This window comes from Lepidochelys kempii, chromosome 9 (assembly GCF_965140285.1).
Source record: "Lepidochelys kempii isolate rLepKem1 chromosome 9, rLepKem1.hap1, whole genome shotgun sequence".
In the NCBI taxonomy this organism is placed as follows: Eukaryota; Metazoa; Chordata; order Testudines; family Cheloniidae; genus Lepidochelys; species Lepidochelys kempii.
Genome location: NC_136388.1, coordinates 63603972 through 63618857, shown reverse-complemented (window position 1 = coordinate 63618857; position 14886 = coordinate 63603972). Strand labels below are relative to the sequence as shown.

Sequence of the window (14886 nt, the reverse complement as noted above, 5' to 3'; positions counted from 1 at the left end):
CCACCCACAGATTCCTTCCTCCTCCCCCTCTCCATAGATTCCAAGGTCAGAAGGGGTCACTGTGGTCATCTAGTGGGACTGCCTGTATAATGCAAGCCAGAGAACTGCCCCAAAATAATTCCCAGAGCAGATCTTTTAAAAAAACATCCAAGCTTGATTTAAAAATTATCAGTGATGGAAAAATCACCATGACCCTTGGTGAGTTGTTACAAGGTTAATTACTCACTGTCAAAAATGTACACCTTATTTCCAGTCTGAATTTGTCTAGCTTCAACTTCTAGCTAGTGGATCGTGTTAGACCTTTCTCTGAGCATTATTAAAAATTTGTTCCCCTTGTAGATATTTGTACTGTGATTAACTCACCCCTTAACCTTCTTTGTGTTAAATTTAACAGATTGAGCTCTCTAAGTCTATCACTATAAGGCAGATTTTCTAATCCTTTAATCATTTCATGACTCTTTTCTGACCCCTCTCCAATTTCTCAACTTCCTTCTTGATTGTGGGCACCAGAACTGTACACATTATTGCAACTGTGGTTGCACCATGCCAAATATAGAGGTCAAATCTCTCTACTCCTATTCAAGATTCCCGTTGATGCATCACAAGGTTGCATTTGCTCTTTTGGCCACAGCGACACACAGAGCTCATGTTCAGCTGATTATGAACTGCGATCCCCAGATCTTTTTCAGAATCACTGCTTCCCAGGATTGAGTCCCTAGGAATGTCCTTGCTGTTCTGAAATTGAGCTGTATCAAGTCACCAGTAGGGTCAGCAGCTAAGTCCATTTGGAGCTCTGCTTCCCACCCAAGTTGGCCATTCAAGCTGTACTATGCTTACCCTCTCCTGTCTCTTCTGGGAGCACAAATGGCACTGATGGAGTGACCCCAAGCTTGCGTCCATCCTAGTGAATTTGCTTGTATTGTAATTCATGTTCTTTTCATGGAAATTTATGCAATGGCAAAGACATCAAGTCGAAATGCCACAGAAGGGTTAAAAGTTCCCCAAGTCCTGCTTCTTCAGCAGCTGGAGTAGCAGCTGGAGAGTTAATTGCCCTAACATCCCAGAGGTTTTGCAGCAGATAGCCTCTCTTAGGGTATTGGCTTTCCAGGGAGTAATGGGTTCACGTCAAAGCTTTATTTATTATTTCTAAAGATCCATGGGTCCACTCAGCACTCACAGCACGGACATGAACCAGGGAAAGCTCAGGCAGGCCCTCTGTGATCTTCCCTATGCAGCTTTGCCAATGCAACCATGTTTATTTCAGTCCTGGGCTAGCCCACAGCTTTGCAAATGCCCCTCAGTCACAAGCCAGAGGACCCCTGGCTATTCCAGACATGGCCTGAAATAGTGATTGCAGTGATATTGGAACAATTTGTATAGTGGGGTGCTGAGAGCCATTGAACTAAACTGTAAACCTTGTATATGATGGAAACCACTTCAAGCCAGCGGGTGCGGCAGCACCTTGAGCACCCCTAGTTCCAGCCCCCTGGAGTGATTGCCACTTGTACTAAGCTTTTGTGGCAAACCCCAGTTTAGAGTGAGATACCAATAAACTCATTCACATGTGGCTCAAGCCAGAAGTTGAACTCAGGTCTACAGCAGCAGAAGGTGAATGAACAATCCTGCTAGGTCTGCGCCCAGCTATATCTTTGTGCCTGGAGTACGGTAACAAGATTTCACCCTTTATTAAGGAGTCTGTATTACTTAGAACATGGCTTTTCAATGGCAGAAATCTGGAGACTTTGTCCCTGGCTCATCCGTCATTATTTCATTATCACTAGAAACATACAATTAATACTTTGTGCTTTTTAGTACCTTCCTTTGGGGGATCTCAAAGCCTCTGTGGGACAGGCAGCATTACCTCTGTTTGTAAAATGGGGAAACTGAGGCAGAGAGATTGTGATTTGCCCAAGATCATACGGATTCAGTGGCAGGGCTAGAAACTGAACCCACATATCCTGACTCCCAGTCACTTGCTAACCATTAGGCCATGCCCTCTCCTAGTTATCCTTGACCTGTGCAGCCTTGCTGCATATGGTAACTAGGGACACAATAGGCTCAGCACTGTGTTGTGTGTGAGGATAAACCACACATCTCAGTCCAAACTGTGCAGAGATAATGAAAGCCTCCTCCAGAATGAGGTATGAGGGAGGGAGAAAGGCAACCAGATGAGGGAGGGGATCCCTAAGTATGTCAGGAGGGTTGGTGTGTGCTTTGTAAATGGCGTGGTCCACACAGACGGCAGACTGATATCCCTGAGGTAAGCCAATGTGCTTTCCAAAGCAGCGTGCTAGCTACCAGCAGTGCAGTGACTGACTTAAAGAGAAGCAGAACCCCCACACAATCTTGGTCATTAGACCCGATTTGTACCGAATGCTACCCCAAGACACCCAGGTTACCCTCTACCCTCCACACAGTGGGATCATTAGTGTCCACCTCTCCAGCCACAAGAGGCTGGCAGACAGGACTCCTGTGTATCACCTCCTCCAAACAGCCACTGGCAGCAGCCCCCAGAGACCCACACTGCAGTGTAAGCAATGAGCCTGAACCCACAGCCTAGCTCAGAGGTGAGAGGGCAGGTTATCAAGACACACACACTGGGAAACTCAGCCCTAGCTAAGAACCTTGCCAGCCCTTTCCCTCTGGTGCAGCTATTAACGAATCCTGCGTGAGGGAAAAGCAGAGGTGAGGGTAGCTTTGTGTAGGGCGTGCCAGTCCTGGCACAGGCAAAGGCAATTCATTATGTTAACTGTTTTGCGGAAGGACCTAAGCAATATTCCAGAGACGTTCCTAGGAAGGTTTTAACTTCTCCAGAAGGGGCTCATGGGAGTCCTCTTGTTAATAGTTTGCCCTGGGGATTGGTTTGCTATTGAGCTCAGAACAAGCCACAGATGTCCCCTAAGTCCCCTTTCAGACGCAGTTCATTGGAATCGATCCACCCATCAGAGAGGTTTGAGGAAGCAAAGCTATCAGTGGGATTGCGGTTAATTCTGCGGAAGAGAGATGAGCAGTAAAAGCGATAAAACTGATGGATGGTCTATGCAGATATTTTAACCCTTTCCCTCCTGGGCAAAAGAGCCATGCAGCAAGGCAAGTTTTTTAAGGCAGAAGAGCTTGCTGGCATGCACCTGGATTTTTGCTCATCTCTGCCTGAGTTGTCTTTGGAGAGGTGTAGGCATGCAATAGCAGTGGTGGGGGGAGAGGGGACGAGGGAGTGACAATTTAGGACTCTGTTAGAAAAGTCTTAAATGAAGAGCAGGGCAGACAGAAGCAAAGAAGGGGGGAGATTGAATGCTGGGTGTTACAGATTAGAAAGCCTCTCCCAGCAGGGAATGGAGCAAGAGCCTCCCACCGGGGAAGATCATAGCTGCTCTAATCCCAGGCTTTCCCAGCAGAAGTTTCCATAGGAGCAATAGAGTATGGGGAACTAAGGGACTTCAGTCTCCACCTCCCCAGCAGGAGGTGCTGTTGGGAGTAGTAAAATACAGTACTGCGGCTTGCAGGGGAGCCCACAATTACTTCAGTCCTAGACTCTCTCAGAAGTCACTGTAAGAAGCTGCCGAAGCACTAGCTGTGGGGGAGATCGCTGCCATTCCAACTCCAGCAGAAGCAGCTGGAAAACGTAGTGCAAGACCGGCTCAGTCACAGCTCTCTAGCGCCAGCTTCTCCACACTGTACTGAATGGGATGGGGGCAGTGGCTGTGGGGTGGGGGAACTCTCAGCTGTTCCCTACAGACACAGTGTAATTCAACCTAAATCCATTGCTCTAGTTTCACAAACAGTGACCAGCAATATTCTGGCAATGGCAACCCACACTTGAGAGGAGCCATCTCCCTTGCATCAGTTCCTCTGAAAAAATTTGGATGCAAAGCCTACATGAAGCAAAGGGGAGGAAAGGTAATGAAATCCCCCTGCTCCCACCAAAACACCTATCATGTGTCCATGCCTCACTGAATAACCCCATCATCTTACTAGTGTAACTCTTGTTCACCTACCCACCATCCCATCTGTGGTCCTTCCTCATCATGGTCATGCCATAGTCATACTGTCAGCTCTTGGGGGAAGGAACCCTGTCTTATAAGGCATTAAACAGAGTTTTGGGTGCTTGAAAAACAACAATAACAATCATTCCTGATGATGGTGATGTTCAGATCATCCTTGAGTCCCAGTGAGAGAGGCCTAGCTGAGTAAGACCCAGTGCAAGAAGAATCTCCAATTAAGTAATTTCTAAATGGGACATAGATACAGAAGAAATTATTTTGATACTGAAAGCATTTCTCTGACAAAACCCTCTGAAGTCAATTGGAAAGAAGGACATCAGCCTGACGTGCAGGTCCCTGGGGCTCACTGGGGTTCTGCTCTATGAAAGCAGATCACAATAATGCCTGGGACGGGTTTGGCTTGGGTTTGTTTCTAGGGTTTAATTTGGCAGAGCCTTGAGGTAGGAGCCCAGGACTGAATGAACTTGAAAACCAAATTCCATTCTCTCCACAGGAGAAGGAGGTCTTCTCTAGGAGGAGGTTGGGGTCCATTAGTGTAGGAAGAGAAGCCCACATTGGTCGATCTACAGGTCTATTGATGCAGCTATCATAGAAGCTCAGGACATAGAACCAGGGAAAGAACAACGGTAGGACTGAATTCCCCCCTTACTCCATGAATTATGGTTGATATTACTCTGGGAGTAAACTTTATAGCTCATTTATGAAGCTATGTAGTGAAGGAAAATAAAATCCTCACAATGCAGACTGACCTCCGAGTCCAGGTCTCAGCCGATTGTCATACCCATCCAACAGCCGGTCCAAAATGCGTGTGAAGATGGTGATATTGTCCTTGCTGTCATCAACAATATCTGGACCGTGCTTCTGAGAAAGCCTGGGGAAAGAAGAGAGAGATAAAAAGAGAAATCGGACTAGAAATTCGGTCTTGATATGCCCTGAGCTCTTGTTTTAAACAAAGATGTTCATTCAGACATGGCCTGCCTCTGCAGCCTTGCGCTGCAGTATGTTTTATGTTTGTCCATAGTATAACGTGTGTAGGAGGTTGATTGCAAGAGACATCACACCTACTCCAGTCCCAGCCTCTTTTCCTTGTAGTCACTGCAGAGGCTGACTGCAGAGATCTCACTGCGATTTTACCCATTTAAAGTTGCTGTATGGGGGTGCTGGCAACTAAAGTGCTAGAATCAACCAGTCAGGTGGGGAATGGTTTAGGAGTCCTGGTTGGGAGAATCATCTTCCCCTGTTCCAGCATCTCCCACTCAACATCCGAATGGAGAAAGGTTTAGCAGGAGCTCAGGAGATACCACTGTTACTCCAAACCCAGTTTCTCCCAGTAGGAGACGTTTAGCAAAAGATGCAGAAGAACTCATGGATAGAGGAGTTTACAGGCTCTCCACTTCAGGAGGGGACATTGCAAAGTTCAGCTACAAGAAGTTGCAAGGAGACAGAAGGAAAGATTAAGAAGCCTGGGCATGCAGCATGATAGATAAAGAAACACAGGAAGGTACAGAGATGAATGGGTGGTTTAGCGGATGAATTGCTAGAAGTGGTGCAGGAGTCTCCTCTGGTGGAGGTTGCAGTCCAGCACTGACAAATCGATGCATTACTGCTAAACAGAGAAATAAATGACTTGGGAGCAGCAGCTTGATTAAGATGAATGAATATGCCAAATGGGAAAGACACCAATGCTGGTTGTGGGGGGTTGTAAATTATACAGGTGCATTTGCAGAGCAGCACTCCTGGATCCATATTAGGGGGCTGGTGGAGCAGCTTTGGTAGTATTCCTACCCATGACTCTGCACATTTAATTTGTTTTCTCCCTTTCCTTCCCTCTCTTTCTGATTTTTTTTCTCTTTTACTCTGAATGTTTCTATTTTTCTTCATCCACTTAAGTGTTGTTTCTTGGGTGCTGCTGCATTAGGGCTGATTTGTAGGATGGGCAGCTTCCCTTTGTGGTGCAGACAACAAGAGGGAACGCACATTCCCAAACTGCAGGCTTCGATTTCGCTTCCTCCTTCCCCAACGTGTTTCTTTTAGGAAAGTGCTAGCGGTGCTGCAGTGGCTAGGAGCTTCCGGCATGCCTGTGCCGGACTCCATTCTAGCTTGTCAGACGGGTCGTGCATTCATCTCTCTAACAGTGTCGCTAAGCCTGCTGGATGAAGCCACCACCAACCAGCGTGGTATAATGATTACTAGCCTAGCCAATCTCCTACCACCACAGCTAGTTAGTGACAGAACAGCCTCACAAGGTTCAGAGGAGCACCCCCAGAGGTCCATAGGCCTATATGAACCTCAGCCAAACTAGCCAGAGATTTTGGCTTAGGACACGACAAGGAGGGGTCTGAAAGCTCATGAAAACAGGCTCTCATGAGAGACCCGTCATTTGCTGGAAATACAAGAACAGTATCTTCTCAATGTATTTTAGTACTTCTAGTCTGACACAGGAAATGCAGAGCCTGGGCAAAATGGAAGAATAGTGAGGGGAGGAATGGTGGCTAGCATTTTCAAGACCAATTGTATAGCATGGGGTTTGGTTAGAGGGTCACACTTTATATTACAGATACACTTATAAATAGTTTATAAAGGGCCAATAAATGACAAATAATAGAGCTGGTCAGGAATTTTCCATCTAAATGCAGTTATTTTGTTTATTTTTGTGCAAGTGGGGTTGACAGAAAATTCAGTTTCTGCAAAATCTAAATTGTCCCGTGAAAAATTTTGATTTGGCCAACATTTCTTGACTTTGTATCGGGAAAAATCAAAATGCAATATTTTGTGGAGGGTCAGGTTGACCTGAATTGACACACTTCAGTTTGTTGACCCTAACTGAAATGTTTCATTTCAGGTCTGTTTGACATCAGTCTGTGTTTGCTTGTGCTGCTGCCTACCTCATGGAGTATTTGAGTGCCCCAGTTCTCCTCTTTGAGACAGACTCCCTGGCTAGACTACATCTCCCATGATGCACCACAGTCTCCAGTCTTGTTGAGCTGACATGATGCATCATGGCAGTCACATGACCATGGTATATCAGAGATTTAGTCCAGCCCATAGAGGAGAATGGGACCGGAGGCACTTGAACTACAACTCGTATAAGGCATTGTGGCAGCTGAAAGAGATATAGAGTAATGTCCATCCAAGCCAAAATGAAATGTTTTTGTTCTGGAAAGTCAAAAGGTTTTGTTTTTAATCAGAAGTGTCAAAATGAAACATTTCATATAAGTTTTTTTGGCACTTTCCATTCTGTAAAAAAATAAATATATATGGACTTTTTGTACAGATTTGGTACAAAAACAAATTTTAAAATATCCATGGGACAGAAATCTGATTTTCAAGTAGGTCTAATAAAGAGCCACTTTTAATAAGTGGGACTGTAATAGTGCAATTGGAATAATATCCCACAGGTTGCTTAACAATGGTTTTAACTATCTGTCCCACCTTCTGCTGATGTGCTCATAACCATCTAGAACTCATGAAATGTATATCTGTATCATGCTAACAACAGCTATTAAGAATTTATTATTGCTTTATAAGCTATTTAAAATGCAGACTTAATATAAAGCGTGACAGGATAGCGTTTTAAGAGCAGTGCCTGGCAGAGGTTCACGAGTGATCGGCAAATTCATCTTGTCGAATTTTGAACCTGTTTTGCTTTGTTTGAGGTTTGAAATTTTAACTCAGACTGGAAGACTGTGGGGTTCACATCTCGCTTAGAAGACTGTGAAAAAGCAGCATGGCTGGGGAGATAAAAATTTCAAAGGAAAGAATCAGGAGCATCTCTATGTGGAACCATATTTGGGGCATCTGCTTGGTCCAGCATAGCTTTGGAGAGGGGCTCATCTATCCTTAATATAAAGCAAAGGCTGCCCTTTGACTAAGGAAAAACAATGGGACAAATTGATCCTTCTCCTGCCCTGACCAAGTCGGACTGGAGGGTGCAGAAATAATGAATGAAAGGAGAACTGACAGCAGATGAACAAGACCAACACATGGCCAACAGAATGTGAGATGATGACGTGCATGTGAGGGACAGAGGTGGAGTTAGGAGCTGAGAATATGCAACGAAGGGGCAATGAAGAGCTCTGAAGGGATGCAGGCCAGTTCAGACAGTGCTACCAAGCCTACAGCCAGAAGGGCTGCAAGGTCAGGCAGGAATGCTGGCAGGGTGTTTATAGCTCATGGCCTAGCAGTGAGTGGTGTGGAATACAAGCTGCTTCATGCTGACTGACAGCTTAGTGGGACTCCACGTTTCCCCCTTTATTGTGGTCCTAGCGGAGGCAAATCACAGGCTTCCCATCATCTTGAAAAAGGAACCTCCAGGTGCTATTCCCTGGGCTCTAACTACCTGCTCAAACACACACACACACACACACCCCAGTTCTGGACCCCATTTCCTGTTCCACCCACACTGGCCTTAAGGGGCTGAATTTTCCTCTGCTAGTTAGCATGGCTCAGGTGTTTGGGATGGAGATGAAGATAGTTCACTGGACGTTTGGCTTTACAGCCCTGGAGGCCAAGTGTAGATTTCTTTGGATTGGTCTTGTTGGGCTGAAGAGGTCTGAAACGAGGGGAGGGCAAGAAGTATAAGAGTGTGGCGTAATGGCAGGTAGATCAGAGGGACAAGCAGGTACGTAAGAAGAGGTGACAGACCGCAGGAGAATGCCAGGTCAGAGTGAGATGGAGGAAAATTTGGATCTATGATGTGGAACAAAAGAGCATGGGATAATATCATGTCTTTGTGGGTTGGAGGGGAATTGGGATCTGTAACAAGGCCCAAGACAAGGGGAGAGAGAGGACCAGAATGCAAAAAGGCTGCCTATAGATAGCAAGGTTAGCAAGCAGGGCCCCTCGCACGCACAGCACAGGCCGGCTTCCAGTGTGGCTCCAAAACTATCTACTATCTAAGTAACTACTTTCAGCACAACGTAGAAGGACTTCATGACAAATGAATGCCCAGATTCCCAGGTTAGAGACAACAGAAGAATAAGTGGTTCACTTCCACCACCTTAATCTAAATTGCAGTGGCTCTTGCTGCCACCCTTGTCACCAGGGGCCTGTCCGTGTTTACTTTACAATGAAAACCCAGCACAAAGGGAAGGGTTTATCTTGGGCAGGGAATGGAAATGGAATGAAAGTTCACATGGGCAGTTTACTGCTCCCTCTGCACCAGTGACAGCTGTGATGAAAACACGGAGGTAGTGCAGCTGGAGGAACAGCAACTCAGCAAGTGTTCTGGCTACTGCTCCGAAGCCCATTTACTGTGTCAAAGAACAAAACGAAGCCTTTCTCCGCAGCTTAGAGACAAGGGGGTTTATTGCCTCTCAGGAAGAGTCGAGCAGTTTTTAGAGGGAGGTTTTCATGTGCAGTAAGGGAGAAGGAGCCATTTTAGCTCCCTGGTTTAACTGCAGTGAGAGTGTGCATGTGTGTGCACAAGGGCATGTATGCACATGTAGGCATGCGAGCACCTCTCTCTCTCTGTTTACACAAGTGTGTGCACAGGTAGGTAGGCACTTGTAAGAACGGGGCATAGATGTATAAGCATGTGTGCTTGAGTATGTGCAAAACAAATATGTATCAGTGCATGTGTACAAATGAGAACGTGTGAGGAGACTGAGTGTGCAGAAGAGAAGGCATGTGGCAGGTGGGCACGAGTGTGTATGTGGGATAAGTGCAAATGAATGTGTTTGCACGATTCTGTACACATAAAAAAATTAAATCTAGGGTGACCATATTTCCCTATGCTGAATACGGTAAAACACCTGGTAAAATTACTCGTATTAAAGCGAGTTCAGTGGCAATCAATCAGAACTATGCAGTACAAACATTCAAATTAACATCAAGTTGACTGAGCCCCTGTTAAAAAGAAATACTGCGTAGTTGGATTCTTTTTATTTACCTTCTTATCTTTAAGGCTTTAGGGCAGTGGTTCTCAAAGCCGGTCCGCCGCTTGTTCAGGGAAAGCCCCTGCCAGGCCAGACCAGTTTGTTTACCTGCCGCGTCCGCAGGTTCGGCCGATCGCGGCTCCCACTGGCCGCGGTTCGCCGCTCCAGGCCAATGGGGGCTGCGGGAAGCAGCGCAGGCCGAGGAATGTGCTGGCCGCCGCTTCCTGTTGCCTCAGGAAGACACTGTGCCAGGTACCAGGAGAAGCAGGTCCATCCTTACGCAGTGTTGAAAGGCAGTTAACACCTCCAGGCTGCTGTTAACCACCAACATAACCCAGCAGCCTCCTGTCCCCCAGCTACAGTGCAGGCAGGAGGGGGTTAAGCTCTAAGGATGCATTGTGCACCAGGGCCCAGGGAACCCGACTGCAGGGGCATCAGCGAACCTTGCCAGAGAGATGGCTTAACAGGAGAGGATGCCTGGGGACTGAGCAGCCCCGTGCTACACTCCCTAGGGGCAGGATTCAGGGCAAGGGGATGGTGGGTGAAAAGGGTGCTAAGCCCCTGCCCAGGGGCTGCTGTGGAGCCTGCAGGTTCGGGGCATGAAGAGATTAGAAATCGCTCCCCACCCCACTGCCACTCCAGAGCTTAGCTAAAGGGCAGAGAGGCTTCCCCATGCCGGTGTTGCACGGGGCTTCGGCACATGCAGGGCTCGGCTCCTCCTGGGCAGCGAACTGGGCCGGAGGGTCTTGGGCTTTCCTGGGGCGCCAGCCCAACCCAAGGCAGTGGGGGAAGGAAGGAACCTGCCAGCCAGGCTCTTGCTGAGGTCAGTGCTCTGACCAGGGGCTGGTTCTTCGCACAGCACTGGGAGCAGGATGCCCCCCACCGGGGTGGATATGGAGGAGCAGCAGGGCTGCGGGGGGACAGTGGGCGAAAGGGAAAAGCAAGGACAGGACAGTGAGAGGGGGAGCACATAAAGGGCTGATGGGTGAGCAGCAGAGGGGATACAAAACTGGCCGCTGCCTGGCGCCTGCCTGCACTCACCAGCCACCACAGCTCGCAGCCACTGCCAGCCAGAAACAGGATGGGGGGCAGGGCCCTGCTGGCTGAGAGCCAGCACGCAGCAGGAGCTGCACTGACAGACCAGCAGGGGGAGCGGCCTGCCCTGCACGCTGCAACTTTGCCCCGCCACTAGCCTTGCACACCCACCCTCATCGTCAGCCACTGGACCCCCCACTCACTGGTGGTGGGTGGGTAGCTTGTGAGCAGGAATCCAGCCAGCAGCAGAATCCGCCAGTATTCATGGGAGTTGGAGGGGGAGAGACAGAATATACGGGACAAGTTGCCTGTTTTTAAGGAAAAGTTGGGACACCTGCAGGAGGGCTTTAAAAATGGAACATCTGGTCACCCTAATTAAACCAAATATTGCTGCCAAGGATGGATGCAGTGTGTGTATTTGTACATATATGTATCTATCTATCTCCAAAGGGATTTTTACTTGGGGATCTCCTCATTCCTCACCACTGCCCACATAGACTGTTCTCTGTTTAAAAGGAGATCATCCCTCCTGACAGTCAACCACAAGGGGTCATTTGGGAGGCACAGCGGAGTGTTATGCTGCCATTGGACTATATAATGATGTGATTACAGGTGGCCAATTATGGACAAATGGACTCTCATTTTCTCTGTTCAGAACAGTTCTATAAATGCAAGAAAGCAAGTAAGGTCAGGCAGTAGCATCCCAGATCTTGGGCTACTGGGCAAGTCCAGGAACCACTAACCAAGGCCAAGAACTCCATCCAAGATCAATGCATTTTTTTTCATTGTCATTTACACTTGTAACAGTCAAACAGCTGAATCAATTTAATTTTTCAAATTTTGTGAACGAAATATTTATTTATTTATTTTAAAAAAGGCCTGGAAGCAATCTGCCAAGTTTTAGCCCAGAGCGAATTGCTCATAGGCCAAGTTAGAAAATTGGTTTTTGTCATAAAAGTGCTGACATTACCTTAGCTATAGCGGCTTGAACAATGCTAATGTAATCCCAGTCACTCTCAGCTACCAGGGAGTGAACATTCCAAGGGGGTGGGGGGGCTTGTTTTATGTTATGCTAGAATATTGCATGCGGCCAAGGAAAACAGATACTTGTGCAGCAGCAAAATACTGCATATGAGATGGAGGATAGTGCAATCAACATCCTGGAAAATATTGCAGAAGACCAAACTGAGCAGGTGCTAGAGAGGGGGACACGTGAACCCTATAGCAAGGTTTTGGCAGGGGTGCGGGGAGGAAAGTGGACACTCTTCTGGGTTTATACTGGAATGGTTTAAAGAAAAGCCGGGGTGGCCTTTTTCTAGGTTCTACTGGAATACTCCACATGATGAAAAGTGGGGGTTGGGGACCTTACACTCGAATATCCCAAGCAGAGCGCGCGGAGTCCTCAGTCACCAGTGTTATTAAAACCCCCAGGTTCTTGTCATCTTACCCAGCTTCAGCAGGGAAAGCATACGCCATGAGTAGAATTCCAAGACGAATGGTACAGAGAGGAACAGTTCCTGGGATGCTCAGCGCCATGTCCTCAGGACGCAGCAATGGAGATTAGGAGAGTCTCTGAGACCTGACAGGGTAGGGGGCGGGAGAGTGGAGCAGGGGACAAAAAGAAAGAAAAGAGATTTTACTCACTAGCATGAAAGCTTGTCACTCATTTCCCCAGAAGCACACAGGTTTATCCAGAGTCCCTTCACAGCCAGTCAGGGCTGGGCTTGGGGATACAGTATAAATGCAGTTACAAGTCCCTTGAGTTTTGAGAAGACCCCAAATCAGTTCACAGCTATGATGGACAGTGTCACCACAGCTACCACTGACAGCATTAGCATTACTGACAGCTCCTGCCTCCCAGCTGCCTATAACTAATCCAGCTCCTATGCAGAGCTACCAGTGAGAGCTTTGGCCACAAGAAAGTTCAGCTGAATAGCATGAAAGGCAGTGGGTTCTAATAGCCGACAAAAGCACCAGAGCAGGGGACAAAAATCTCAGCTCCCTTTGTGGCCTGGGGCAAGTCACAGATGGGCATTTCCACACTTGGGTGCCTAAAATTTGTCACCCAAGTCGAGAAGTGCTAAGTCCCTGCAGTGCCCATTGAGGTCAGCACCTCTGACAATCAAGCCACTTTGATGTTAATGCTTCAATATCGATTTAGGTGACTAACTTAAACCCAAGCTTGAAAATTTGGCCCTTAACCTCTCAGTGCATCAGTTTCTTCATCTGTGGAATACAGAGAACAATGCTGACCTAGCTCACAGGGAGCTGTGACTATCAGGACAGCCAGTGTTTGCAAATACTCAGGGATAAATGTTAAACTCACCAGAATACACTTCAGAGCATGTTTTTGCACCCCTGCCCATCTTGGCAAATAGCCATTGATGGACCTACCCTCCATGAACTTATCTAGTTCTTTTTTGAACCCTGTTATAGTTTTGGCCTTCACAACATCCTCTGGCAAGGAGTTCCATAGGTTGGCTGAGAGTTGTGAGAAGAAATACTTCCTTTTGTTTGTTTTAAACCTGCTGTCCATTAATTTCATTTTGTGACCCATAGTTCTTGTGTTATGCGAACGAGAAAATAACAACACTTCCTTATTTACTTTCTCCACAGCAGTCATGATTTTATAGACATCTGTCGTATTCTCTGTTAGTCATCTCTTTTCCAAGCTGAAAAGTCCCAATTTAATTAATCTCTCCTCATATGGAAGCCGTTCCATACCCCTAATAATTTTTGTTGCCCTTTTCTGTACCTTTTCCAATTCCAATATATCTTTTTTGAGATGGGGTGACCACATCTGCATGCAGTATTCAAGATGTGGGAGTACCATGGATTTATATAGAGGCAATATATTTTCTATCTTTTTATTCACCCCTTTCCTAATGATTCCTAACATTATGTTTGCTTTTTTGACTGCCACTGCACATTGAAAAGGAGTACTTGTGACACCTTAGAGACTAACCAATTTATTTGAGCATAAGCTTTCGTGAGCTTCAGCTCACTTCCTCGGATGCATACTGTGGAAAATACAGCAGATGTTTTTATACACACAGACCATGAAAAAATGGGTGTTTATCACTACAAAAGGTTTTTTCTCTCTCCACCCCACTCTCCTGCTGGTAATAGCTTATCTAAAGTGATCACTCTCTTTACAATGTGTATGATAATCAAGGAGGGCCATTTCCAGCACAAAGAGTGGGTGGGGGGGGCGGAGAGAAAACCTGGATCTGTGCTGGAAATGGCCCACCTTGATTATCATACACATTGTAAAGAGAGTGATCATTTTAGATAAGCTATTACCAGCAGGAGAGTGGGGTGGGAGGAGAGAAAACCTTTTGTAGTGATAAACACCCATTTTTTCATGGTCTGTGTGTATAAAAACATCTTCTGTATTTTCCACAGTATGCATCCGAGGAAGTGAGCTGTAGCTCACGAAAGCTTATGCTCAAATAAATTGGTTAGTCGCTAAGGTGCCACAAGTACTCCTTTTCTTTTTGCGAATACAGACTAACATGGCTGTTACTCTGAAAACTGCACATTGAGTGGATGTTTTCAGAGAACTATCCACAATGACTCCAAGATCTCTCTCTTGAGTGGTAACAGCTAATTTAGACCCCATCATTTGATATGTATATTTGGGATTATGTTTTCCAATGTGCATTACTTTGCATTCATCAACATTGAATTTCATCTGCCATTTTGTTGCCCAGTCACCCAGTTTTGCGAGATCCCTTTTAACTCTTCGTAGTCTGCTTTGGACGTAACTTCTCTCTGGTTCCACAGACAAGGCTCTGCACAAGCAACAATTGCTACAGTCTGCTGCCAGTGGTGCTGGCTGATGCAAATAACTCTCAAAAGATCTCAGCAGCTCCAAAGAGTTGTCGGAAGCACCAAAGTGACTTAAAGATTCTTTCCCTTCCCTTCAAGTCCCTTCCCACCTCTCCCCCCATCCTCACCCTTGTCACTTCAGG

General features: G+C 46.6%; 1 protein-coding gene across 2 annotated transcripts in view; it reads right to left on the bottom strand.

Moving 5' to 3' along the window:
• The window catches only part of GABRA3 (gamma-aminobutyric acid type A receptor subunit alpha3), a 131947-nt gene that overhangs the window by 103183 nt on the left and 13878 nt on the right, over positions 1 to 14886 (bottom strand). For both annotated transcript variants that reach the window (XM_073360727.2, XM_073360724.1), the window contains exons 2-3: positions 12360 to 12491; positions 4751 to 4872 (exon numbers count right to left, since the gene is read on the bottom strand). In XM_073360727.2, coding sequence (XP_073216828.1) covers positions 4751 to 4872; positions 12360 to 12448 — 211 coding nt within the window. In that variant the 5' untranslated portion in view covers positions 12449 to 12491. The remainder of the gene's footprint in view (positions 1 to 4750; positions 4873 to 12359; positions 12492 to 14886) is intronic.